Here is a 27,770-nt window from a genome sequence, read left to right as displayed (position 1 = left end):
ATGTGGCATGTTACTCTTTGTAGCATCAGATGGTGTTCTAGTCTCAAACTTTGTGGAGAGACTAAGACACATGAGTTCTCCAAAACATAGTAGTTGTTTCTAGAAATTCCACCTAGAGATAGCTCAATTAAATTAATTGACCATCATTTAAATTTTTCTTAAGTCTAAATTAGGAAAACTGATTAATTAATAGTAACTAATTGAGAAATGTGAGAATTCTCTAAAAACTCACACAAATAGACTTAGAGTTGATCTCAACCATTGATTAAGTTTTAATCATGGTCGTTGAAATCGCAAGTAGAGATTATAAGAACAAGTCAATCAATAAATGGAGGACATACCAATTGCAAATACTCAGTGATCAAAGAAGTTCGATTTTCCAATAGCAAGAGATTCAAAAGTGAGATTGAGCCAGTGATCAAGTAGCAGGTGGCAAAAGGGCAGTATAGTACATTCCCGAGGGAGTTTCCAGTTTTGGAGAGGCACTGAGGAGGATGAATTTATTCTCCAAGAGGTTGTGCAAGGGATGCGCAATACCTCAAGAAGAGAAGTTCGATTTAGCCAGTGGAGAGGTTGACTCAGCTTTTGGCGGCCGGGAAAAATTCCAGGAACCGGGAGAATCACTTCCAGAGGCAGCAGCAGACGGGATGTCATCATCAGAAGCAGATTCTAAGTGGTGCAAGTTGGCCTACGCAAAGACAGCGTATAAGGGCCCATGCAAGGGTTTGGATGTCTAGTTTCTAAGGCTCAGTTTGTTGCAAGATTGCTTGGAGAGGAAGGCAATTTCCCTCCGTTGATTTTTCTCAGTGTTTCTCTTAAAGAGAAATGCCAATTTGGTATTCATTTTATTGTACTCAGAATTTCTGCTAATGCATAATAATAAAACCCTCATTTGTTGCACCGGTTTTCTCACATTGGCTTTTTTCCAAGGACATTTGTCCAAAAATAACAGTGTCATTTTTATGTGTGTGTACTAGCATTTCTTAATTTCCATCGGTGTCAATTTTCTGCAGTTTTATTGTGAAAATTGCAGTTGTGAATTATTCGTTATTTGTAGTAGCAAATGAACTACAAAATTAATTAACAGTTAGAAGAATAATTTCTAGTTGCTGAAATAGTTAAAAGTTTAACATGGTATCAGAGTGAGTTCGACATATAGGAGGCTCATAGACGAAGAGGGAGAATTTTGGTGTTCAGAGGAAGTAGCAGGTTGAAATTCCCAGGGGTTGCGCAGTGCCTAGCCACGCAATGCAAATTGATAGACAGGGTTCGATTTTCCAATTGCAGAGTGTAGGAAAGTTCGATTTGTACGGAGAAGTGATTCCAGTAGGCAGAGAGAGCAGCAGCTCTGACCGTAAGGGGCATATATTGTATAATCAAATTTGTACCAGGCAATGATACAAATTTTCTAAAAACATAAATTACTGTCCACTCTTTATACCTAAAATTAAGCTCGCCAACAAAATCCAAATATCAGAAAGGCTCTTATACAAGAGAGGTAAGGAACCCCTCATTTGAGTTGTTCACAAACAATTCTAGAAAACTGACAAGTTTTGTGAAACAAGATCTAATTGAGATTACAAAAACCATGATTAACCAAGATGGAATGACCGTGTTTTACATGGTAAATGTTTGTCCACGTATAACCTAATTTCTGAATCATGCTCACTTGTAAAAAAAGACAAGTTATTCTCAAAAACAATAATATTTGCATGTAAATGGCAGGCTAAAACTGAACAGAACAATTGAAATTAAATGATCTTCGAAAAGATGCAATGAATGCTTGCACTTCTAAAACAAAATCAAACCCAATGTCAAATGCTTACTCCTGGAAACATTCATATGTGATAATAAGCATGTTTCAACTGTTTGCACAACAGGAGCAACAAATCATTAAAGACTCTCGAGTAAAGGCCACATTTCAGCACTTACAGCTACTTGACATAGGGGTTTAAACTTTATATTATAAAACAGATTGGACATAAAAATTGCAGCACATACACAGAATTAGAAGCTGGACTACAAGTTATGGAATACGCATCTCCTACCACAAAGCCAAAACAACAATGCAGCATATGACAAACTACATATTCGTGTAAAGTTTGAAATAGTTTTAACAAATTATGATGAACAATTGCACATTAGCTCAGGTTGATTACAAGCTACCCATCAAACTAAACAGGAAAAGGATCAGTGGGAAAATCATATTTGTATATAAATTCGCAATCAAATTTTAAACGATAATGAGAGTTGTCCAAAACAAAAACAAATTTTCTGATGAAAGGGTAACAAATTAACAATACACTAGACTGACTCAAATCTGAAACAATAAAAAAAATAATTATTGAAATTCTTTTATTGCAGAAAGTAGGGAACAAGAATGAAATGTAAGCATCAACCTTTTGTAGCAAAACCATGTCCAACTACTTGTAACACATTGGAATTCGGTAGTTGCCAGAAAAGACTCAATCAAGTATCTCTCCAAGAGTATCATTCTTAAATGCATCCACCCGTTGCAGAAGACTATACAACCTTCCATTGATGAAAATATTATCTGCCTTCATTCTTTCCCTAAATCCATATGCAGGCAAATGTGCATTTGCATATGCTTGCAAAAGGGATTCAAATGCACCCGCACTGCTGGTGTAGCCAGCTTGTCTCACTCTATCAAAAATTTTCTCAGCATTGGCAATATCTCCTTTTTCTGCAAACTTTTCTAAGATTGTGACCAATGTCTTGTACTTTGGCCTTAACTGCTTCTGATTACAAGCTTTAAACAAAATGGAAACTGCCTTTTCCAGCTCACCTGCATTTACATGAAGTCTAATAAGAGCATCCCAAGTAGGTGGGTCAATTGTACACCCATTGTCAGACATTCGCTTCACCAATTCCTTTCCTTTAAGCAATAAATGATGATCAGCATATATATTCAGAAGAGAATTATAGTGCTTTGCCGACACCACCTTCCCACAATTGAGCAATTTCTCAAATGTGATTTCTGCTTTTTCAAGTTGACCCAATTTTCCCCATGCCTCAACCCCAGCAATATATTCATCTAGGAAAATATGGGGAAAAGATTCCAGATCTTTCCAAATTCTTTCCACTTCATTAGTTTTACCTAGATCTGCATACAGAGGAAGTACCATTTTCAAAACACTGCGTTTATCCTTGGAGCTCTCATTATCCAGCTCCTTAAGAACCACCTCTGCCTTTTCGGCAAGTCCAGCACTGATATAATATCTAGCAAGCAGAGCTTGAATCTCATTGTCGAGCTCTATGTCTTCAGATATCATATTCTCAACGATCTGCTCCATTCCACCAATGTCACCAATCCGACCTTTCACATCTATAAGAATCTTGTATGTGGTTATATCAGGTTTTACACCATCATCTTCCATCATTTGTAATACAACTTGAATATTCTTTTTGTTCAAACGCTTGTAAAGCAACAGCAGCTGGTTATAATAAAATGCAGTAAGAGAAAGACCTACATCCCTTATTTTCTTAAAAATCTCTTCAGTTTTCTCAACATTATTAGCAGATGAATAGTATGCTAAGAGACTTCCATACACTCGGGGTCCTCTCATGTCCAATGGTATACTTTCAAAATACTTCTCAGCTTTAAGGCTGCCAAGTATCCTAGCAATCAAGTCCAGTCGAGCACCATAATCTTTTTCAGTCAACTTGTATGGTTTTTTCACCTCCAGCCAATCTGAAAGCTGTTAATTTAAAGAAACAAATTAATACAGAAAAAATACAGACCAAAAAAAATTGTGTGAGCTATGATATATATGGACACATTTCAGCACATTTCACAGGTCAGACTGTAGACAACCAAAAATGGGTAAGTGTATCTCAACCCCGTTTCAGTTGTAAGGAAAATAAAGACATTAATGTGAAATGAAGATGATAATTTAGCTGCAGGCTCTATTAGAGTTCTAGAGACCTCCCCACCTAATTCAATGGGTGAGGCAAACGGATCTTCTATACAGAAGCATTTACAAGAAATGATAATTTACACATCAGTGTCTTTCTTATGTCCCATGCTTAAATGATTCCAACGAGAAACAAATAAAAACAATATCTAATTCTATAGCAATCTGTAGGTATCTTGTACTAAACACCAACACAGGTCACATTCTTTAGTCCAGAGATGTAACCCATAATTCTTCCTCTACTTGTATAACTGGTTATTGCAAATAAACATTAAGGCAGCTGATGGGATAAAAAAGTATTAATTATTGCACAAGCAAGGTGATCAAAGAGCAGCAAAGAAGCAACAAGCTCTATGCGCTGTCCTTGCTTTATATCCTATAGCAACAGACCATACAAAACATCATTTGTAACATAGACTGAACATTTGAAACTTAAGTGTAGAATTTGTTAAATGCCATATGAAAAGAATACATGCCCCAGCATTGGAACTAGTGTCAAAGAATAAAGTTCAATCTCAATTTTGCCCTTATGGTGGAGGCAGCAAACTCCAATAATAAATCTTTCGTCATAGAAAAGCTCGATTTTTCACTCTGTCCTAATATGTATGTTTAAGGGACTTCACAAATAAGCAATAAATTATAAAACCATACCCCAAACAAGGTAGACAACGCTTAGGCTAATAATTTGAATAATGAACCAAGCTTTTTATAATTAAAATCCAATTTAAGTTGGATTACTTTAAAATTTCGAAAAGCAAAGCTCTAATATGTCTCATGTTTCAGCCTGTGTAACAGCATAGAACACATCCAGGCTATTACTGAACTATGAACACAACTGTCACCAACTTCATTATCCACAGTTAAAACGTTTAGACGTCCAAAAATACTGTTATGTAATGAGGCCATAATGGAAGGAAAACAAAGAGTATCCTACTTTAAGCATACAATATTTTGTTCACAAAGAAATATTCTCTTAGAAGTGAAAATATAAAAACAGATTAAATAATAATAATAATAACAATAATTATTTCAGTTTGATTTTGAAATTGTAATCCTGCACAGTGACATATGATATATCCTAATCAAGCTTTATATATGAAACTAGAACAAGGTCAGACTATACCTGATCAAACTTATTCATCAAAAAATATTGTCCTGGAAAACAGTGTAGCAAAGTTTAGCTTGGTTAACAGTTGAATGAACTTTAGTCATTCGAAGGAAATATGCAATAGACTTGGCTGCATAACAAGACACATTGAGGATTCAACTTTCACAATATCAAAGTCTTCAAACAGACCATAGAGAGATTAAGAATGTCCAAATAAAAGAATAATCGATGGTTGTGAAAAAAATATATATTTATAATAATAGCCTCATTGCATTTAAATGTGGCATGTTTTAAAGTGCCCTGTATGAAGGTGAAAAGAAAATCAATTCTTTTAGGGGACACATCTCCGACATGATTATCAATTAAGAAGCATTAAAAGTCAAAAGCAATTCATTTCTTAAATAGCCAACCTGAGAACTTATTTTCCTACTAACTGCACCAACATCACCCGTTGTAACCAAAACAGGACATTCATCAATTTAATGTCTGAAAAGCTACAGAATTCAACAAGAGAGCAAGGACACCTTAAATTACAGGCAGAATATAATCCTCTAGGTCAGAAATTGGACAAAGCTGTGTTTGATAGACTAAATGCATCCTCAAGACCAGCTAAAGTGATGTTGAAACCAGATTTTTTCATTATCTGTTAATTCTAATATTTGAAGACTCTTTATTGAGGATAAATCATTTAGTTAATGCTAGATAGGGAGCACGAATAAGCTTCAGCTCCTACCATACTCCTCTTAGTTGCCCGAATAAGCACCAGTTTATTTCACAAGGAGAGTACTAGGACCCTTGGTGCAGATGCACAATTGGAAGCACCTATAAGACAGGATCAGAAGCACCATGTTTCTTTTACTAGGCATCTAAATATTCACTATCCTTTTTTAATTCCTTACACCATCTAAATATTCGCTATCCTTGCAACTTCCTTATACCATCTAATTTTGCTTCTTAGAATTACCTCCTATTCAAGCAATAAGTTCTTCGGTGTTTCTTCCCATAAGGATTGGATTTGCAGTTAGAAATTCAACTCCAATGGTAATAAACTTTATTCAAACAAACTCTACTTTATGTGACTTATGACATGTTGACCACTGGAGTGGCACCTGATGATTATATGAAGACTCCACGCCCAAGGATGATCCAAAGGACGGTTGTACCATCATACATCATCAGTCAACAGATTTTTTTAACTCTACTTCTATCTTCTCATCATCTTTCTTGTACCCAGATTCCACACCCTGTGGGGAATTGTAATAAGTGTAGTCTAGAGAAGTTGTATGGGGTATGAGTAATCAAAATTACACCTCACACCCTCAACTTTCTACTATGACACACTTTGAGGGGTTAATAATGTATTTTGGACCTTCAAAACCCACATTTCTTAAGTTCAGTGGAAATTGTGGCATTTAATTAGGCTATAATTAAATAAAATAGAGAGAAATAAATTATTCCATGTGACAGAATGACGTGGAAATGACTTGGAAATTATCCTAAGTCAGAGTCGAGTCAACGGACATGTGGAAGATGACTGAGCACACTGCATTATAAATACACCATTATTTCATAAAATCGAATTCCCCGGAGATAAAACAATAGTTGCACACGTGGAAAATCGAATTTATTAGAGGAGCTCATGTATTGAAGGAATATTTTACGGAATATTTAGGCAGAAGATTATGTGGGGCCTCATCTCCCAGTTATCTCAGGTTCTTCCTCTCTTAGCACTCCACTCTTGAGGATTACGAGTTTCACTTGGCCAGACTACAAGTTGCACATGGAGGAATCACGCAGTTCCTAGGGACCTACGCAAAGCTATCTGGGGATCATCTACACATGCGGCATCACTTAGTTCGAGTTTGCATTTGTTGACTGGAGTTATCACAGTACTTGGATTCACTCATGGATGAGTTTGCTATGCCATATATGGAATTTGATTTCCCTTGATGTGCACATATGGAATTCGATTTTGCTCTAATGTCTCTACCGAACTTGACTTATCTTTCCTTGGGATTTGCTGCAAGTTCAATTCTCACATGCATTCTTCCTTGGGATCTGCTCCCAAATCTCTATATAATGAGGCTATATGCTCTCATATTGTATAATGTAATAAGTTATTGGGCTTGAGGAAACTCTGCTACTATGTACTTGCATACTTTCTTAATACAATCAAGACTTTGGGGGCTATATGGCTAGTGTTATCTTGGTTTTATGAAGTGATGTCATTTCATGTCACTGTTATTGTGTTTCATTTCTTTTGCATATCGAATTAATATTAGTTTATACTTGCCATCTTGTTTGGATTGATGTGTGCAAGCTATCTTGCACATATCATTGATTTAGAGTAGTATTCTAAGTATAAGCTTGTCAATTCATTTTAGGAGGAATGTTTGGTTTATCTTATTCATTATATTGCTATAGCCTTGTGCAAACTAATACGTATTCAAGTGTGTAGAAAAGATATTTTATATTGTGCGGGGGAGTCCATCTGGAAGCGGGAGAAATCTCAATTAGATCAACTCACTCCTAAAGTCACAGTGATCCAAAACTCAGCCATTTTTTCGCTTCAAGTTTTCCATCCAACAAAAAGCAAAAGGGAGTTTTCTTACTATATAGCTACTTGATCATCCATCTAAAATTCAAAATATTCTTTGATTCTAGTTCTTTCAAAGTTATATCTCCTATTCAAGAGTCATTTTTAAAGCTAGGCAAGTATGGGGATTCACTCCCATTACTTGAGCTAATACTTTGTAAATTAAATTCTAAGTTTAGTTTTGGTTTCTTTTTCTTAATTTCACACTGACAATTGGTATTTTTTATGTTTTGCAGCCCATAGGTTTGAGCATTGGGCAGCAAGGAGCTTGAGGAGAAGCTTTGGAAAACTACTCACTCGTATGTATGCAGGACCCCCTCACGCTATCCAAAGACTAATTTCCAAGGATGCCATAAGCACTTGGGAGAGAGTTGCAAACTCATCTAGGCCGTGGGCCTTTTTAGCCTTGTGAATCTCTTTTGGAAAGTTTTTTTCCATCATCAAGTTTGTTGTTGCTATATTTTTGGGGAGACAATCTAGCTTTGTTAGAGTCTCATCTTTCTAAAGATCTCTCTCGTATTGTGGACTGCCCTCTTAGAGGCATTTTTCCCCCCTTTAAGCGCTAATAAAAAATAAAAATTGGAGGGAGCTTGGGATTTTTCCCATGGCATCCCCCTTCCTCATTTAGAGGAAAGATTCTTGTGGGTGGCCTAATCTTGCTTCTAGTTTTTCTTAGCTTTCTAGCTTTTAATTTCATATTGTGCATGATTAAAATCAACACATTTCGCTCCACATGCAAAATTTTTACTAATCTTGTATTTAAATTCCCACATGCATACGCTTCCAAATTGTAAACTTGAGAAAATTTCATCTTATGTGTAAACACTTCATACTTTGGCAAGTTTTAATTGTTTCATAATTTCTTCAAGTATATGTTTCACTACTTCGTCAATTAATGTTATATGTCATGAAAACTATTGGAGCGCTATCTTTTATTTGAAACAATTGTAGCTTAAAGAAATCTAATCCATTTTACTTGTTTATTTTCCATTCAAGGGTGCAAACACATATGAGCTTATTTACATTCTAGCCTCTCAAGTTTTGCAAACTATTTCTCTTTGAAGCATTAGTTTAATTTGGGGAATTAACACAACTTGCACTTTATCTAAGCATTTTAGAATAGGAAGGCTCCAAGCCTCACTAAAACTTACCTCCAACTTAAGTTGGTTGAACAGACTTTTAGGAACCCTCTACCTCTATTGACTCCTCATTGTGAGATCCAAATATTTGGGTGAAGATGCGGTCTAAAGAATAGAGTTCAATTGTAACTTTTCCTTAGCAATAATCAAATAAAATGAACCAAGAACAACATTCCATCACATTTGCCTTGGTTTAAAGCCTCACATGCAAATCTTATTTCAAGAGGCACTTTGGATGCAAGCATTGTAATCTTTTTTAATTTTGCAACAAGTTTATTTTTTTTGTACTTGGAAATTGACTCATCTTTTGGTTTAATTGCATATTGTTATGAATGATTCATTTCACTTTCAAGTACTATTATTTTGGGTTGCAAACTGAATTGCATGTTGTCATCTTGGTCTAACATTTGAATTTTTTTTGTATCCTTTTGAGCAAGATAGTTTCCATGCTTTGATTTGTAGACTTATTCATCTTGAAAGCATTTATAATATCTTGTGCTAACAATTTATTGTTTCACTTTTCAGGGTTATTTTGGCTTTCCATTTGAAAGCATTTCACTTCATTTTAAGCAAAATACAATTTCATTTCTTAAAGAGCAAATACTTGGAAAGCACTGGTTGTTTATGTATTTCATGCTTATCTTATGATGGTTATTGCTCATATCAGTTTTTGCTTATAAATATTAAAGAGATAATCTATTTAACTCTAATAATTCTCCTAGAAACTCACATCCATTTTAACTTAACTTTTCGTTAGGGACAACCCCCCTTAGCTAACCTAGGAGATAGCTCAAATGGAGAGGGTCAGGATTAGTTTGATAGCCCCTTCTCTGAGTTCCCTACCACCAACCATACCTCGTGGGGTTGAAGGCATTTCTCACTAACTTGTAGGTAGGTGTAGGCTGCAGGTTCAACATGACCTTTCAGATCATAATTGCTGAATTGTTTGTACCATGTTTCCTCTTTATCAAATCAACCTTATCATTCGTTTCGATGGATTTTGATTAACATCAAACAGCATCACAACTTCTCCCTCAATCAGAAGACAATAAATAAAACTATTTGAAAATGTTCCCTTGTTCCTTCCCATCTTTAAATTGTTAAAATATTCGACACTTTAAGGAAAACGTTCCCTTAACAATATTTGAAGGCCATGTGAAAAACAAATAATGCAACTTTTATTACAAGAGTTATCGCAAAGAAAGTGACTGAAAATTGCTGCAGTAGAAAGCTGTGTTCATACAAAACCATCATTTGACTTTGAGTTAGTAAGACAACTTTACAGAGCCCGCTGTTCTTTCCTAATGAAGTGGGATTCGCTATAAAATAATAAATATGAGTTTGGGATGAAACTAAAATAAAATGTTAATCAAATCCCTACACTTATCTTGAACCCACCAATTGACCATCACTCACTATTACAACCATTTCTGTCAAGATTATTCTAAAATTATAATTTTTTGTTTAGAAAATCCATCAACTCCAAATCTTTCTATCTCTCTTCTGGTTGAACTCACATCCAATGGCAGGAGATAAATCATTCGAATGAAATTGCAGATCTGCAATTCAAGAACACACTCACTTGGAACCAGTTCTAAACAGGCCCTGGTAGGTTCTTTTTATTTGACCAACCTGAATTGGTCCTTGAACAAGTTTTAGTGAAAGCTGACAAAGCTCAAAGCAATCACCAAAGTAGTGGAGAATATTTAACAGCTCTAAATTGTACTTCATCCTCAGAAGTTTGTCAAAAATTTAAGAAACTAATTACTTCATTAGTTGACAAGGAAGTTCATTCTACGAAAAACTGTATTAGACTATGCTGCACAATTTTCTGGGACATGGGTTTGGGTGTTTGAAACGATTTTCACCGAAATTCACAAGAAACAGCAGGTTGAGAGCAGCAATAATACACACACACACACATAAGTCAATGGTGGCTTGCTCAATTCATGAAAGTCAGTTGATAACATAGCCTCCACTAGGGTACGAGTCTCACCACCAACATCCCATAAAACCTCTGGGCAGACTTTGAGCCTCTTGCTAGATTATGTAGGCCTTCAAGACTATATATATATATATATATATATATATATATATATATATATATATATATATTAGGACAAAATGGGGAGTTCTATGCATCACGGAGCTCTATAAAACATGTGGTTATTAATAACTACTAATATCAATAAGGGCCTAATGTTGAAATCTTGAATGCTTCTAGAGGAATCATTCAAGACCCATTATCCCAGAAACCATCACTTGAGGTGGCACGGTATTTGCTATTTTGTTATCCGAAGGGGGCAAGAGGCCACCTGACCCAACTTAACAGCCATGATGGTTCTACCACTTTTGAGCACCCAAATTAGCCATTTTTGTGAGATTTGAACCCTAGTGGGAACTGAGACAATCAACAAACTAGTGGAGAATATTTAACAGCTCAAAATTGTCCATCTTCAGAAATTTGACAAAAAATTAAGAATTAAACAAAGTCTTTTGGTAGAAATCACATGCAAGAATTTTTTTGGCCGACGCGTTTCGAACCAACAAGTGTGGTTCATCATCAGGACCAGATGAAGACGCAGACCATGGCAAAGGCTTAAAGCTATATATTATTGTTCTCTATTTAAGCCTTTGCCATGGTCTGCCTCTTCATCTGGCCCTGATGATGAACCACACTTGTTGGTTCGAAAGGCGTCGGCCAAAAAATTCTCTCTTGTGATTTCTACCAAAAGACTTTGTTTAATTCATTATCGATCACAGAAGCTTGAATACAGAAAGAAATTTAAGAAGTTAATTACTTCATTAATTGACAAGGAAGTTCATTCTACAAAGAACTTTATTAGACTATGCTGCACATTTTTCTGGAACATGGGTTTGGGTGTTTGAAACGATTAAGAGTTTCACCAAAATTCACAAGAAATGGCAGGTTTAGAGCAGCAATAATATATATATATATATATGTCAATGGTGGCTTGCTCAAATGGTGAACCGTGAAAGTGAGGTGCTACTGCTAGCATAGAGTCCACTAGGGTTCAAGTCTCACCAACAACATGACATAAAGCCTCTCGGCAGACTTTGCACCTTTGGTTAGATTATGTAGGACTTTAGGACAATGTGTGTGTATATATATAAGAACAGAAATGGGTGCTATGAATCAGGGATCTCTATAATGCTCTTTAAAACTTGTGATTATTAATAACTACAAATATCAATGCGGGCCTAATGCTGAAATTAAGAATGCTTCTAGAGGAACCATTCAAGACCCATTATCCCAAAAACCAGCACTGTCACTTGAGGTGGCATACTATTTGCTATTTTGTTATCCAAAGGGGGTGTGAGGCCACCTGGCCCAACTTAATGGCCATGATGGTTCTACCACTTTTGACCACCCTTGTGGTCGGAAACTAGCCCCTTTTGTGAGATTTGAACCCTAGTGGGGACTGAGACAATCTTCACTTTCATCAACCTAGTTAAACTCTCGTGGCTTAAGGGCCTGATATTAATGTACAAAAGGCTATTGTTAAATTTTAATATGAAACTATAGGTATAATATTAATATTATAACATGGAATTTCACCAAACAATATATGTTCCTTTTAGTTGTCTCTTTACTTTTTTTTCCAAGGAAAACACCTCACAAAAAAACCTGAGTACTTCCCCATGATCCATGGATGGTAAACAAGGTAAATTGTCCGCCTTGATTTGAAGCTTAAACCCAATGGGATCAAAAGAGTTGAACCCATGACCTACCCAATTTTGGAGGAGAGATCTCACCTATAGCTCATGATTGCTTGAACAAAACCCTTGAGGCTATTTTTGTATCATTACTTATAAGTTATAATAGTTGTCCAATGTCGATATATCTTATTATGAAAGGTTTGAAATTAGACCAAAACAACAAGGAAAGGCCCAATTAACCCTATACTTAAACAAATGTTAGAACCAACTTGGAACGTTTGAAAATGGAAACTGACCTAGGGCCATTGAAAACAAAAACTGAAGAGATAAATAAACAAAGAAAATGTTAAAATAAAAAATAAGAATGCATGATAAGAAGTGGATCTTGTGCATGGTGGAGTTTTTCCTTCCAATTTTTGACAAAGGAATTCCATTTAATGGATGAGGAGAAGGATGTGAGACATTCTTCTCCTAGAGAATTATTGGAAAGCATAGATTAGTCATTAGTAGAGGTAGTTGATTGAGAGCTCGATGATGACCAACTGCAAAAAGATATGGTGCAACTAACCCTATGGATGGGTGGAGAATTCTCCCCCACATGTTGGTTGCAGTTAGTTGGATCAAAGATGGAAGCACAATGATTTTGCAATCACAACATTGTAAGTTGAGTTGTTCAACTCCCAGGTATGATTCCTTCCACTCAACTCTCATGTGGATGCAACCGGTAATGCAATCTACCTTATGTTTATTAGTCAATGGTTATGAAATTATGAAGTTTAATCTTTCATAAATCATAGTTTGTGGTCCCAAATGGGCTAATGTGGCATTCTAAACAAGCAATTTGGGCCCCATGTGGTCAATAGTGTGCAGAATATCATAGGAACAGCACTTAGAAAATGTGCCCCTCACCCAAAAGCTCCTACAAAACTCCTAAAACTACTCCCCATCCATTTGGAACACTTCCTACCTAAGTTGCAGGAAACGCAGGGGTAGGGTCCGTTTCCGTACGGAAACGAAACCGAAACGCCTTTCCGCGTACCGTACGGCCTGGAAACGCGTTTCCGGCCGTACGGGCACGTTTCCCGAAATGGAAACGTGCCCGTACGGCCGGAAACGCGTTTCCAGGCCGTACGGGCCCCGTTTCCTCCAAAAAATCACTTGTTTTTTAATTTTTTTTTTTCTAATTAGTTTGTAAATTTTTTTAGGGTTTCTAAGCTGTTCTAGAAACCATTTAATCTTAATCTTAATGTTAAAATGTTTAAGTAAATGTATCATTAATGCTTTATGATTGCACATATATATATTAATAATTTTTAAATGTTTTTAATATATATATATATATTATTATATATATTCGCGTTTCCCCGTTTCCAAAATTTGGGGAGGTCGCGTTTCGTTTCGCTTCCGCGTTTCGTTTCGCTTCCCCGTTTCCCCGTTTCGTGCAACTTAGCTTCCTACATGTTTCAAAGCTTCCAAAACTTAGGAAATGACAGTGTTGTCTCCTCATGGACCACACCTTCTCTCGAAAGGATGTGTCGATGTGCCTGTGGAGGAAAATCTCCAACTAAGAACAAAAGAATAAACCCTCCCAGCTTTATTGATCAAAGAAGAAGACTTCCAAAATCAATGGAGTCATGGTCATATCATATTTTTCTAATTAAGTTCAACTTTTCAAAAGAAAAATAAAAACAATTAAGCTAAAAAACACAACCAAAAGATATTGTAACAAATAGCTTTAGTGTTGATCAAGAATCCATAAAGCAGAGGCATGTGCATTAGTTAGCTTTGATTCAGACCACCATGTATTCCATTCTAGCTAGATTTATTGAAACAAAATGAATACAGAACAAATGTAGAAAAATCACTAAGCACAATCAATACAAATTCAAAAAATTCCATCACTCTAAACAAGACCTTCAATTATGAACCAGCCAAGAGTAATTTATTACCAAAATTTTAAAAAGATAATCAAGGCAGCAATGTGTTGTATCCTAAAATGCAATCAATCCTCCAACTATCAAATCCTTACAAACTAGGAAATAAAAGAAGTGGGAAATAATCACTATCCTCCTCTATTCCTCTTTGAAAGTGCCTAGCTAGCTACAATCTCAAATAATTGCTTAAAAGAAGAAAAAGATAGACATGAAAGAATGGAAAAGAATGAAGCCCAATTGACAGGGACAAATTACTCACAAAAATATTCAACAAAAGTCACTCTACTCATTACCATAATGATCTCTACAAAATTCTTGATGATGTATTCCTAAAATTGTCCCCCTTTCATAGACTTTGGAAGTGCTAGCAATTTTGGAACCAATTACAAGTGAAAAAAAAAATAGTTAGAATAGATAACAACCTATCTCCATCAGCTAGCTCACTTGCAATCGGCTCATTCTTTAACTTCTCCATTGATGTGGTTGTTGCTATGGAGGCTAAGGTGGCTTGATATTTATTATTAAGCTTGGGCATGTGTTAACTGGAGTAGAGCAGGATGGGTTCTACACTTACCTAGGTGCCAAGGCATGCAGAAAAAGATCAGTCACTTGGCCAGAATTAGTTTAATAATTACATTATTTCCTAATGTTGACTTAGGAAAAATTAAAAAGTACTAAGTCAACAAGAGATTAGATCTTGGCCATTGATCTTGGAAGCTTGAGAGGCAATCTCAACCCTTGGATGCTTCTAAAAGGCCAAAGTCAAGTTATAAAAGGGAGATAAGGGCAGAAGCGAGGCAGATTGATTTGGCATCAGCAAGTGCTCTACTTCTCAAATCAAGAAAATTGTTTTTCAATAGGTTCAGCTCAGCCTTTTGCAAAAGTTCAACGTCCAAGTTGAGGATAGAGGGCCGCACATCCTGGGAAACAAATCAGCAACAGGCCAAATAATTTCTAGGGGGCACAAAAGCTACCATACATCGCGGTCATACAGTACAGGCTGCGGCCCTTCTAGAGGAAAAATAAGCTAAGAGAATGAGTTGTTCAGGAGGGCAGGGCACAGAAAAAGGGTTTTTTGCTAAGTTGCACAGGTACTGCTCCCAACCCTTGGACAGAAAGTACCCCATGCTCCAGTGCTCCCAGGAACTTGGGAGTTGGTTTGAAAAGCTCCAAAACGGCCAGGAGCTTATGTAGGAACAATGGAGCTTTACGAGAGCTTTGCGGTCCAGAATGAAGGGTTTCCGATACTGGTTTCGCCTGGGAATTTTGCTCAGGAATGCGTGGGAGCTCCCATCCATCAAGGAGCGTCTAAACGCTCCTTGATGGATGTGCGCTCCCACATGTTCCAGAGCCACGAGTACCCGCCGTTGGGGAAAAACACGCGAATCTTTGGCGGGGAAATTCTTTATTTTTGTCCAGAGCCACGAGTACCCGCCGTTGGGGAAGAACGCGCGAATCTTTGGCGGGGAAATTCTTTGTTTTTTCCATTTCGCGCCAATTCTTTGCCTTCCCTTTCCTATATAATCAATGTCTTGCTCGAGTGAGTCAAGCCAACTATTTCTAAGTTTCTTTGTGTGTTGTGGACGTTGCACTGAGGGACTCTACCGCTATCATGGGTGAGCCACTGATCACTGAGGGATATTGTCACTATCGTGGGTGAACATTGAGCACTGAGGAACGTTGTTCAAGGCTCAAGCATTGACGATGTGTTGGGTTGTGTGTATTGACGTTGTGTTGTTCAAGGCTTTGGCTCATGAATTGTTGTTGTTGTTGAAGACCACCTACGCCCCGCTTTTGGATACTACCTACGTCACTCCCCTTCCACTCATTTACCCCCATTCATCTATTTTCCCATCCGGGTGCACATGTGTCCACTGGGTCCACATAGGGTTAGCCTCCCCCTCCCTTTGTCTGCACCTTGGGTCAAGCTTGGAACGATGCCCCGAAGGTTGACGAAGCTAAAATGAAAAGAAGAAGCATAATTTGGCCACTCTCAACAGGTAATGTACCACAAAATGCAAAAAATGGTCGGGACATACAAATTTAGCACGTGGGCAAAAGCCAAACATGAGCTCTACCCCTTACCCATGGCCATCACCCTGGTTCCTATGGGCCCTAGATGAGCCCCCTCTATCATTAAGGAACCCATGATTGTCCCAACCCCTAGTGGGCAATGAACCGCCCCACCTTAAGGGGGTATTCACTACTACATCTCACACATCATGCTCTCCATCCCCTGGAGCCCCGAGCAGTTATAAATAAAATCAATAAAAGGAAAAAGGCATATGAAGAAGGGTGGAAAAACAAAGGTCGAAGTAACTCATGTACCATGATCTGCTCCCTCCTACACTTATATATCCTAGTATGGGCTTCCGCTATTATAGCTACCCTTGCACCTTGACATGTGGCCTGGATGTTTCCCCCAATCCCCACTCCATTCCATTATTATACCATTTTCCACCTGCCACTTGAAGGATGCACCATGGATATGTCCCCCCCTTTAGAGGTTGAAACCACCTAATAGGGTCCTTGGCTAACCACCCTTATTGAGCTTGGAGACACTTATACATACCAAAGCCCATTATGGAAGGGCATGCCACCATGAAGTGCCCCACTAGTTCCATGACTTGTAAGCTCTTTTACTTGATTAATCTAGTGATTAGTTGTATTGGACGACAAGGGAACGCATTGGATCTTATGTACGATTGCAGGTGGATTGCCATTCGAGGCTTAGTCTCCCTATACGAGGTCCTAGCCCTCTAGAGGGCCACATTGGTAGTTGTAGGGTGAGCATTGAGAGCCATGGGCCTCCACCATAGCTGAGATTACTTCATGGATCCCTAGGGTCATTCTGAGATTTCTCATGATTCACCTATTGGACAAAGAAGATGCACCTGGTTCACCATGCCCAGCCAGCTCCACAGTTGCACCATACACTTGGCAAATGGTCCAAGATCTATATGATGATGTGGCATCACCTATATCATCATCCTAGCCCTTGCAGATGGTCTACAGGCATCTTCGATCTGTTTGGAGACCCAGGAGGACACTTGTGTGCCCCCACATCCATTTGGGAGCACCACAGATTTATTACTTAGAGAACAAGGGGCCAACCCCTTGTCCACTATTTTTGGAGTCCTCTTTCACATTATGGCACCTATGGACTTCATTAGGCCTCCTCTAAGGCCCAATGACACATGTTATTGGTCATTCAGCCCTCCTGAGAGGCTTGCTCCTTTGTTAGTGAGCTACTTTGATGGGCTTGTCACCAAAAGTACTTGTCATTTTGCACATTATTTTATTCTAGGGGCTAAATTAGGCCAAAATAAGCTAAATCAAACTCATTAGAGGTGTATGAATAGAAGTGATGAGGATTCATTTTAACATCATCACTTGTATGAGGAACTTGTATCTCTTTGGAGATTTTCGCTATCCTTCTTAGAGGACGAATTTTTGGAGCATGGAATGAATTTGGATGTTTGGACTATTAACTCATGTCTTGGAGCTTCTTGAATGGCAAGATTTTGGATGGTTGGATATATTCTTATACATGTAAGTACAATTTAATGTTATTCTTTCTCTCTATTTTTGTCACATACATTATTGTTCGGATTTCACTATACTAGGGCTTATTCGTTGCATCTCTATATGCGAAGTTGTGGAAATTTTGTTTCTAGATAGTGAATCCTTCATGTATGGGCCATGTATAATGAATGAATGTTCCTAGGGATGTTTCATTGTTGAGAGTCATCTTGATAAGCCATCTACCTTGCAAAACAAAGTATAAAGTCTTTGAAGTTGCTTTTGATGTTGCCCTAGTGCTAAGCGAAGTTGCCTTTGAGGTCTCCTTGACCTAGAAAATTCAGAGGTCCATAGTCATAATTCTACCTGACTCCAATCTCCCCAAAGGATTAGGCACTTGTCCACCCAACAGTGATCACCTTAAACCTAAGTTGCACGAAACGGGGAAACGCGGAAGCGAAACAAAACGGGGAAGCGAAACGAAACGCGACCTCCCCAAATTTTGGAAACGGGGAAACGCGAATATATATAATAATATATATATAGAGAGAGACAAGTCACAGCTTAGAAACCCTAAAACAGCTTCTAGAACAGCTTAGAAACCCTAAAAAAATTTCTAGAACAGCTTAGAAACCCTAGAAACAGCTTCTAGAACAGCTTAGAAATCCTAAAAAAATTTAAAAACTAATTAGAAAAAAAAAAAAAAAATTAAAAACAAGTCATTTTTTCGGGGAAACGGGGCCCGTACGGCCTGGAAACGCGTTTCCGGCCGTACGGGCACGTTTCCATTTCGGGAAACGTGCCTGTACGGCCGGAAACGCGTTTCCGTTTCGTTTCCGGAAACGGACCCCTAGGGCACGTTTCCTGCAACTTAGCCTTAAACCCTTTTCATCCTACTCCCCTTCCTTTTCTAGGCCTAGCACATTAAGTCCCCTAGGGCATCATTTATCTTGCAAGACACCCATCAAAAAAATTCGATCTCTTGGCCCCTACTGCGCTGGTGTGTCTCCTAGGTGCCCTCCAATTTTGAAGAAATTCCAACGGTGTGATTTTGAGATATCTCAATGCCTAGCCTTGAGATTGAATCTTTCCCTTGGTTTCCTTTTAAGCTAGAAGCCTCATTGGGACCCTCACATTGTCTTGCATTAAAAATTCTTTCTTTGGTCCCTTTCTCCCTCCAAAATAGGTTAAGCATACCATTGGTCACTAAACCCTCCCCCCTTGACCTACCCCTAGGTCCACTTGGTCCCATCTAGTCCCATACACTATTAAAGGTAATCCTTTAAGGATCACTTGGAATCCAAACTTTCACAAGAATTTCAAGGCCTAGGAACCTCCATTATAAGATATATACCCTAAACCTAAACCTTGAAGTTCCCCTTAAGCCCTTTATTGAGAGCTTTAAACCTTGCCTCCAAAGCAAGCAAGCCACATATTTGAGCCTCTCTTGTGAATAGGCTTCCAAGATCACCCCTCACCCTATCATTGTTCTATCCATTTCGTGATCCTCATCATAACAGGTCTCCTCCCATCAGTGAAAGTCCGTAAAGAGCAGGGAGGCTTACCCAAGGTAACAGTGGACTATTGCTCCATTGTTGCCCTTAGCCTAGTAGTAGCCCCTTAAGGATCCCCTTTTAGGACTCCACTAGTTTGAGCAGTAACATTTCTGGCGTCGTTGTCGGGGACACGAGACATGTGTTTTGTTCCCCATATGACATAGTGACATATCATTATTAGCAACTCCATTGGAAGGATGAAGCTCCAGTTCTTCATTAAACTTCAAAGTTAATGCTTGTAGGGTGAAGCAAGCATCTATTAAGGCATCCACATTCACCCTGGCAACTCCATTGCTACTCTTAATGTACAAAAATCATAAGAAATGGACTATCTCGAGGAGCAGGGTTTCCCCCTTCTCCCTATGATGACCTTACTACTAAAGAAGTTTTAGAGTGCCGAGAAATCAAAGCATGGATCAAAGGTTGCCTAAGTACAAAGGGAGTCCTAACCAAGATCCCAATAAACATCTTGACAACTTCTTTTGGGTCTTAGGCCCAGTAAGGATTAACAATGAAGATACAATTATGAGACTATTGGCCTTATCACTTGAAGGCCAGGTTAAAGATTGGTATGACAGCCTCCCTCATGAAATTGCCACTGATTATGACAATTTTGAAGGTATTCCAGAAAGATGGGGTGGCATCCCTCATGAAAAGTGGGAGGCTCTCAGAGATGCCTCTGTGGAAAAGCTATGAAATGAGTAATCTTGAAAAGGACCTTGGTAAAGGTGAGAAGGAGAACCCTCCTCTTGTTACGTGTGATAAAGCCCCAAAGGAAGGTCACGCTAAAGAGGTTGGAGATAACTTTAGTGATCTAAGTGATGAGCAGGAAGATGAGTCTTTGTTGGGTCCACATGACGAACCAAATGATTTTATGAACACAGGTTCTAGGGAAGGTGAGTCCATGGAAAGTGAAGCTAAGGATGATCTTACCTTTCTCAAGGATATCACTCCTGATGACTCTCCTTTTGAAAACCTTGAGGACGGTGATCCCATGAACTCCTTGGAAGATGACATTGGAGATTATTCCCACATTGAAAAGGAGAAATGGGAATCAATGGTCCTCAATTTGATTGTGCTCCCATTTATGATACTGACAAAGAGGATGAGGCTAAGATGGGTTTTCCCTTTCTCTCAAGCGTTATTTATGATGACATACCCATCGATACCCTTGGGAGGGAGAATCATTATTTTCCTTTACATTAAAAAGGGCAGTGGGAAGTAATTAACTCTCTCTTAAGGAAAACCAAATCTTTAATACTAATAATGAAGAAATTGACAAGGCTCCTAGATATGATTCTATATTCAAATCACTTGAGCCTTTAGATTATGATTTTGAGGAAGAAAAACCTGTTGAATATAATACTTCACCCTCCCCTTTGCCTTTTCCTCTTGTTCATCATTTTAAGTCTTCTACAAGTAATTCTCTCTCCCCTTTTCAGATGATCTCAAGAGACCATGAGTTCTTTCCCCCTTCTGAGTATGGTGTCAAGGAAGAACCCCTCATTGAATATACTTTATCTCCTTTGACACACCCTCACAATTATGATCACTCTATAGCCTCCCCTCTCCAATGTGACCATCACTATGAGCAACCTATTTGTTGCAGTCCTTCTTTCCTTCACCCTTCGTTCCCCTCTCATCACAACCTTGTGGCATCTACAAAGCATAATATTATAAACAATAATTATGATAAGGAGTTCTTGAGGGTGATCATTCATTCCACCATTGTGTAATTAGAAGGAAAGCCCGACACTTCTAGATTGACTTATTTTCTTTCTCCTAGGACTTCCCTTTACCTCGAATGGAGATCATGTTTTCTTGCCTCCCACCTGCTTCATCCTCCATGTGACTATGTCCACATTCAATTTGAGATTTGCAACATAAGTAATCATACTGGCAGGCATATGTATATTGATGTGATGATATGTTGGTTGCATTGGTTTTATGATTACACTTGGTATTAGCCTTATTATATGCATGTTGGGATAGGATGCATTGCATGTTGATTTTCTCATTAGAACTAACATCATATGATATTTCTCATGATAGATTAAATTGCATTTAGATTAAATTTGCATATCTTTTCTTTTTGTTGATTTTTACGACCTAATACTAAGCATGGGTGATCATAAGACACCACAAAACCATGTTGCCCCATGTGGTTAGTCTTTGTATGTGCAGGTAATAGGTCTACGGTAACCAAGAGATTGTTGGTGTTCTTGTGACCTCCCGTTCAAGTGGCTTCGCGCACTTCTCTGAGAGCTCATGTCCCAGTTGGAGCCAAATGTTACCCACCACCTATGGGTAGTGTGTATGGGAGAAAAATTTTCTCCTAGACAGTCCTCAGTCGGCAGCCCCTTGTAGCCACTACATAGCTCGATGTGCCATTTTCTCTGCCACCTAGGTCGGTCATGTGGTCCCTCAACCACTTTTCATGAATGTATGTTTGAAGGTGGGCCTTCTGACCCCAAAGGTATGGCTTTTCATTGGTATAGTTGAGTAATTTTCCTTACTTGTCATGGGCACTTTTGGACATAGATTGGTGGGGGGATTCGGCGGAAAGAGTGGATTAGACTTATATTCTTGTCTCCATTGCCCAATTTCGTGGTTACCCTTGTATCCTAGTCCCGTGGGGTCTCCTTTATTGACCATTTGGCTTTTGGGTTGGCACTACATGAGAAATCTCGATTTTGGTCACATGATCCCGCTTCTTGATACCACCTACATCACTCCCCTTCCACTCATTTACCCCCATTCATCTATTTCCCATCCAGGTCCACATAGGGTTAGCCTCCCCCTCCCCTTGTCTGCACCTTGGGTCAGGATTGGAACGATGCCTCGGGGGTTGATGCAGCTAAAAAGAAAAGTAAAAGCATAATTTGGCCACTCTCAACAAGAAATGTACCACAAAATGCAAAAGATGGTCGGGACATACAAATTTAGCACATGGGCAAAAACCAAACATGAGCTCTACCCCTTACCCGTGGCCATCACCCTCATTCCTATAGACCCTAGATAAGCCCCCTCTATCATTAAGGAACCCATGATTGTCCCAACCCCTACTGGGCAATGAACCGTCCCACATAGAGGGGTGTTGATAATTTAGTAGGGCAGTGAATATGTTCATTCTCTTTATCTTAATAATTGTTTGTGTTACCTTTTTCCTTATTAGCTTTGTTCCTTAATTATTGTAGAGTGAGATACATCAAACAGCTACCAAAACAATAAGGACAGTGACACAGTATATAGGCTACAACCCAGGGCCAAAACCCCTCCTCTTGAGGAGAAAACCTTTTCTCTTCTTATAGATCCTTCAATTGACGAATACCATGACCTAATGACTTAGACAAATACCCTCCAAAATCAAGATCACTCGGCCACCTACTGCAAGAACTTTGACCTTGATCTGAAATGGGGCTCTAAAGGCTTCTTGTCATGCTTACAAGAACCTCTCCCACTCCAAAGCTTATATATTCCACAGATCTATGCTTATGATTGATAATTTGCGGAATAAATAAATTGAAATAGGTGTATGATTGTGTTTGTACTTTAACTGTTAAATGCTTTAAGTTTATTTGTTTGAACTGATATAAAACATATAACAATAAATACAATGCAGCAAATAAGCAAACACATGAGACAACAATATAATATGGAGTTCACCCTGATATCTTGGGTTATGTCTCCTTGAGCTCTAATCAACTCGATTAGGCTCTTTGGGATTACCGCTTCAATTCTTTTACAAGTTCCACACTCAACTCCATAGGTTTACAACTGAACCAATGGGCTTAGAATGCCGTCTTTATCCCAAGTTGTTTGGCTCTCTGACTCTTGGCTCTCAGCTCTGGCCCTCAGCTCTCGCTCTCGGCTCTCGGCTTTGGCTCTCGGCTCTAGCTCTTGGCTCAGGCTTCTCAACTCTGGCTCTTGGTTGTGGCTCTCGGCGCTGGCTCTTGGCTCTCGCTCTTGCTCTAGCTCTGGCTCTCACTCTGGCTCTTTTTGCTTCTGGTTTCGCTCGACCTCCAAGCGACTCCAAACTTCCTCTTTCAATTGTGCTCTCTGACTTTTGTGAGGCATCCCTCCGGCTCTGCAGCTTCTTGTTCGTTTCTCTATGTGTAATCATTCCTCTGTCTCTTCGACTGGCTCTCTGGTTTTGTGGCTTTGCGACTGTCCATCTGACTCTGTGGCTCTGTGCTCTCTGCGTATAATGCATTCCTGTTACAACGCATCATTGTTACAAAACGCCCGCTTACAGCATGGCACAAATGATTCAAGAACAGGGACAATTTACAAAGGAATCGGCGACCTTTCTTCAGATGAAATCCCAAAAACGACCATATTTCCAATACACAGAAGTATTCGGATTTACACAGGAAAACACTGAAAATCCGAAAATCTGGATTTCAAATATTATGAAATCGCGCTTATAATCCCATCGGGTCCGTCGTTGGTCGCAATATCGCAATCACACAAGCGGGAGGTCAAAACCTCAATACATGGGAAACACACAAAAATCCACATAACCCGGATTTCAAATTATATGCAGTCACGTTTATAATCTCATCGGGTCCATGCCTTGATCACAAGTCACAATCGTAACAAACATGTGTCAACGGCCCTTTATGTGGTTGCAATCCCCGATCGCCAATCGCCGATATCGGCGCATCGCATATCGCAATCGCAATGCCCAATGGACTGTGTTGACCGATATATATATCGTCGATCCGATATATATTACCGATGGCGATCACCGACCCCACTTCATCGCAATCGCAATCAGCTCTGCCCCGGGTTTCGATATCGCACGCAACCTTCCTCCGATGCGATATATCGAAGATCGCTAATCGGGGGTCCTTAAGGCCTTTGGTCTAAGTCCTCCCTTGGAACCTTTCCAATGCGACATTTCCATAAGGAACGCATATTCTCCATTAAGTCCCATTTATAAGAAACTGCCTCCTTTTCAAAGGATTATGGGCAAATTTCTTTTTACAATAACTTCTTCATCCGAAGTCCATTTTCGCCCATTCAAATTGCGTTAGATTCAGAATGAAGAGATCTCTGCAATGAGACTATTTTCAAAATCATCCAATGACTTTCATTTTTTCCTCTGTGAGGAAAATTCATAGACTTAAAAGTCTATGTTAGATCCATTTTGGATCAGACCTCCTAGTGCAGATCCGAAATTCTGTCTTTAGGCAACTGTTATTGCTACTCTTGAAGACTTTGATCTTATTCATATGACCTTCTCTTCCCTTCGCTTGCCTTTCCTTGAGACTTAGGGCTAGTGAGACACCCTAAGTGACCTTCGCTTGACTTCCTTTCTCTCTTTCCTCCAAGATCGAACCAAAGATAACCCCTGCGCAGAAACCCTAGCTTCGACTTCCACGTGGGAGAGAGAGAACTAGCCCAAGCACTTTGACTTCCTTCGACTTCTTCTTTGTCCTTCTTCTTCGACCTTTCTTAGTCCTTTTCTTCGCATAGAATGAGATGAGTGAGTGTATCTAATGGAGGACGAGTTCCTCTCTATATATAGGCTTCTTCAAGGGTAGATGTGGCTCTTCATGTAGGCCGACTTGACAGCTTCTAGGCTGACTTGATCTTGGAGGTATTTCAACACTCTAAAGACAAAACATTTTTTTTCTTTACAAGATACAATTTGCCCATAGGGTCTTCAATGTATGACAATGACTCTTAAACCTAGGACAAACCCTAGAAGCACTCAATGGGTGCTTGACCTATAAAATAAAAGAACTTGAGCATGAAACCCATGCTCCAATAATAATAATTTCTTTTCATTTTATAATTTACAAGAATACATTTCATACTTATGAAGACCAAACCTAGTTACACATTTTTCAACACTCCCTCTTAACTAGGGAGGTATTCATAAGAGATACATGGTCATTCTCAATCTGAAGAGATCTCATAAAAAGAGTCGGATTGGTAACCCATCTGTCTAGCATCATATTTAACCAGCATTGTCACATAGCAAGGCCTTGACTAACAGCTCTATCTCTCCACAAGATCAGAGCACAATGCTAGCAAGACCAATGATTTATAGACACCATCATCATTGTCTCTCAAGGTACATACTCCACCCGGGTGTTCACCGAGTATGACCTTCCTTTGGACTATTCTTATCTTGGATAGCTAGTCCTCAAAGAATATCGGTCCACAACTACTCTTGTCTTGAATGCCCTACCACATTCTCAAAGAGTATTGAATGTCAGATGGTTACCTAATCCTCCATTATTTCTTCCCAAGTGAAGACAAGAATATAGTGTTTATCGCTCCCTCTCAATTAGGGAGGATGCATCAACCAAACCAATCTTGTCTCTCAAGTACACAAGCTTCTTGTTTGGAAGTGACTTTGTCAATATGTCAACTCCCTGCTCATCAATGGAGATATATTATAGTTGCAACACACCATTTTGCACTAGCTCTCGAATATAGTGACACTTGTTGTTTATATGCTTTGTCTTTCCATGAAACGCTGGAACTTTAGACAAATGTATACAATTGGTGTTATCACAAAGTATCATTGTAGGGTTCATCGGTCCTTCAAACAGGTCGGATAGCAACTTCCTCAACCATACTACTTCTCTGCTTACTTCATAGGTTACAACATATTCAACCTCAGCACTACTCAAAGCAATTGTGTCTTGCTTTTTGCTCATCCATGAGACCATGGAGGATCCCAAACTAAAGCATCCTCTCGTAGTGCTCCTTCCATCTTGCTCACTGCCTCCCCAGTCGGAATCTGTATATCCAATAAGTTGGACGTCATTCCTTCTATCATACTTCAAACAATGGTGGATGGTTCCTCGCAAGTATCTTAGAATATGTTTTGCCGCTACCCAATGATCATGCTTCGGCTCCACTTGGAATTGACTGAGAACATTTACTGCAAAGCATATGTTTGGTCGAGTATTCACCAAGTACATCAATGAGCCAATAAGTTTCCTATACTTGGAAGGATCCATAGGGATAGATTTGGAATTCCTTAGTCTCTTCAAGTTTGTGATCATCGGAGTGGTCATAGGTTTGCAATCCATCATGTCAAACCTTTTCAGCATCTTGATCACGTACTTTCCTTGACCCAAATAAACTTCCTCAAGCCCTTTCCAGACTTCTAGACCCAAATAGTAATGCATCAACCCAAGATCCTTCACGTCAAATTATATTGCTAGTTGCTTCTTACACTCTTCAATTCGACCTTCCACACCTGTCAAGAGAAGATCATCTACATACAGAAGAATGATTATAGGTTCACCATCTACAACCTTAATATAAAGGTTCGAATCAGCGAAACTTTTTGAAGCCTATTATTTGTAGGTATGCATCCATTCTAGCATACCATGCCCTTGGTGCTTGCTTAAGGCCATATAATGCTTTCTTCAATCTGCAAACATATGGCTTCCTATCTTTAACTTCAAATCCCAAGGGTTGCTCTATATATACTTCATCTATTGTGCCATTCAGAAACGCAGTCCTGACATCCATTTGGTGGATGTTCCATCCCATTGACGCTGCCAGAGAGACTAATGATCGAATCATTGTATATCTTTTTGTTGAAGCAAATGTTCCTTCATAGTTGATGCCTTCAAGTTGAGAGACGCCCCTAGCCACAGATCTTTCTTTACACTTATCTATACATCCATCAGTCGCATGTTTGATCTTATAGATCCACTTGGAAGTAACCAGAGATTTGTCTTTAGGCCTAGGTATGATCTCCCATACTCCATTCTTCATTGTAGATTGATACACTTCATTCATGGCATCTTTCCATTCCTGGTTATTTACAACCTCTTCAAAAGTGGATGGTTCTGCTTCTATTAGTTTTGTCGGGTATGCAACATACCCAGAATATCTCTTGGGTTTCTTTATTCTCTAAAAGATCCTTTTGTTGCCTCATGACCTTCTGCATCAAGTAGAGTAGATTTCAACCAATTAGGCCTTTTTCTTGTTTTAGGGATGACCACAGGTTGAACAGGCTCACTGAGACCTTCATGATGTGATTCTTCTTCCCCTTTGTCAACTTCCTCCTCAAATGTCAAAAGTTCTTCATCATCAGAATCTATGGAAAGTTCCTTTGATTTCTTGAATGCTATGCTTTCATTAAAAAATATGAAATCACAACTGACTTCTATGTGATGTCCATCTTTCATGTAGATCTTATAAGCTTTTGATGAGTTGTTATACCCAACAAATGTTCCCTTCATGCCGGAAGGATCCAGCTTCTTTCTTTTGTCCTTTGGTATATGGATATATACAAGACACCCAAAGATTCGGAGATGAT

The 27,770-nt window shown here is 38.8% G+C and overlaps 1 protein-coding gene across 1 annotated transcript in view; it reads right to left on the bottom strand.

Moving 5' to 3' along the window:
* Window positions 1-2,321: 2,321 nt before the first annotated feature.
* LOC149263176 (pentatricopeptide repeat-containing protein At1g80270, mitochondrial-like) overlaps window positions 2,322-27,770 on the bottom strand; it is a 96,188-nt gene continuing 70,739 nt past the window's right edge. The window contains exon 3 of the mRNA XM_089425901.1: window positions 2,322-3,719. Coding sequence (XP_089282027.1) covers window positions 2,466-3,719 — 1,254 coding nt within the window. The 3' untranslated portion in view covers window positions 2,322-2,465. The remainder of the gene's footprint in view (window positions 3,720-27,770) is intronic.

The sequence above is a fragment of the Pinus tabuliformis genome, chromosome 6, assembly GCF_031772625.1.
Source record: "Pinus tabuliformis cultivar Carrire ecotype Pingquan chromosome 6, CPIR1, whole genome shotgun sequence".
Taxonomy (NCBI): Eukaryota; Viridiplantae; Streptophyta; class Pinopsida; order Pinales; family Pinaceae; genus Pinus; species Pinus tabuliformis.
Note: the sequence above shows the minus strand (reverse complement) of the source record. Positions and strands in the feature narration are given on the sequence as shown.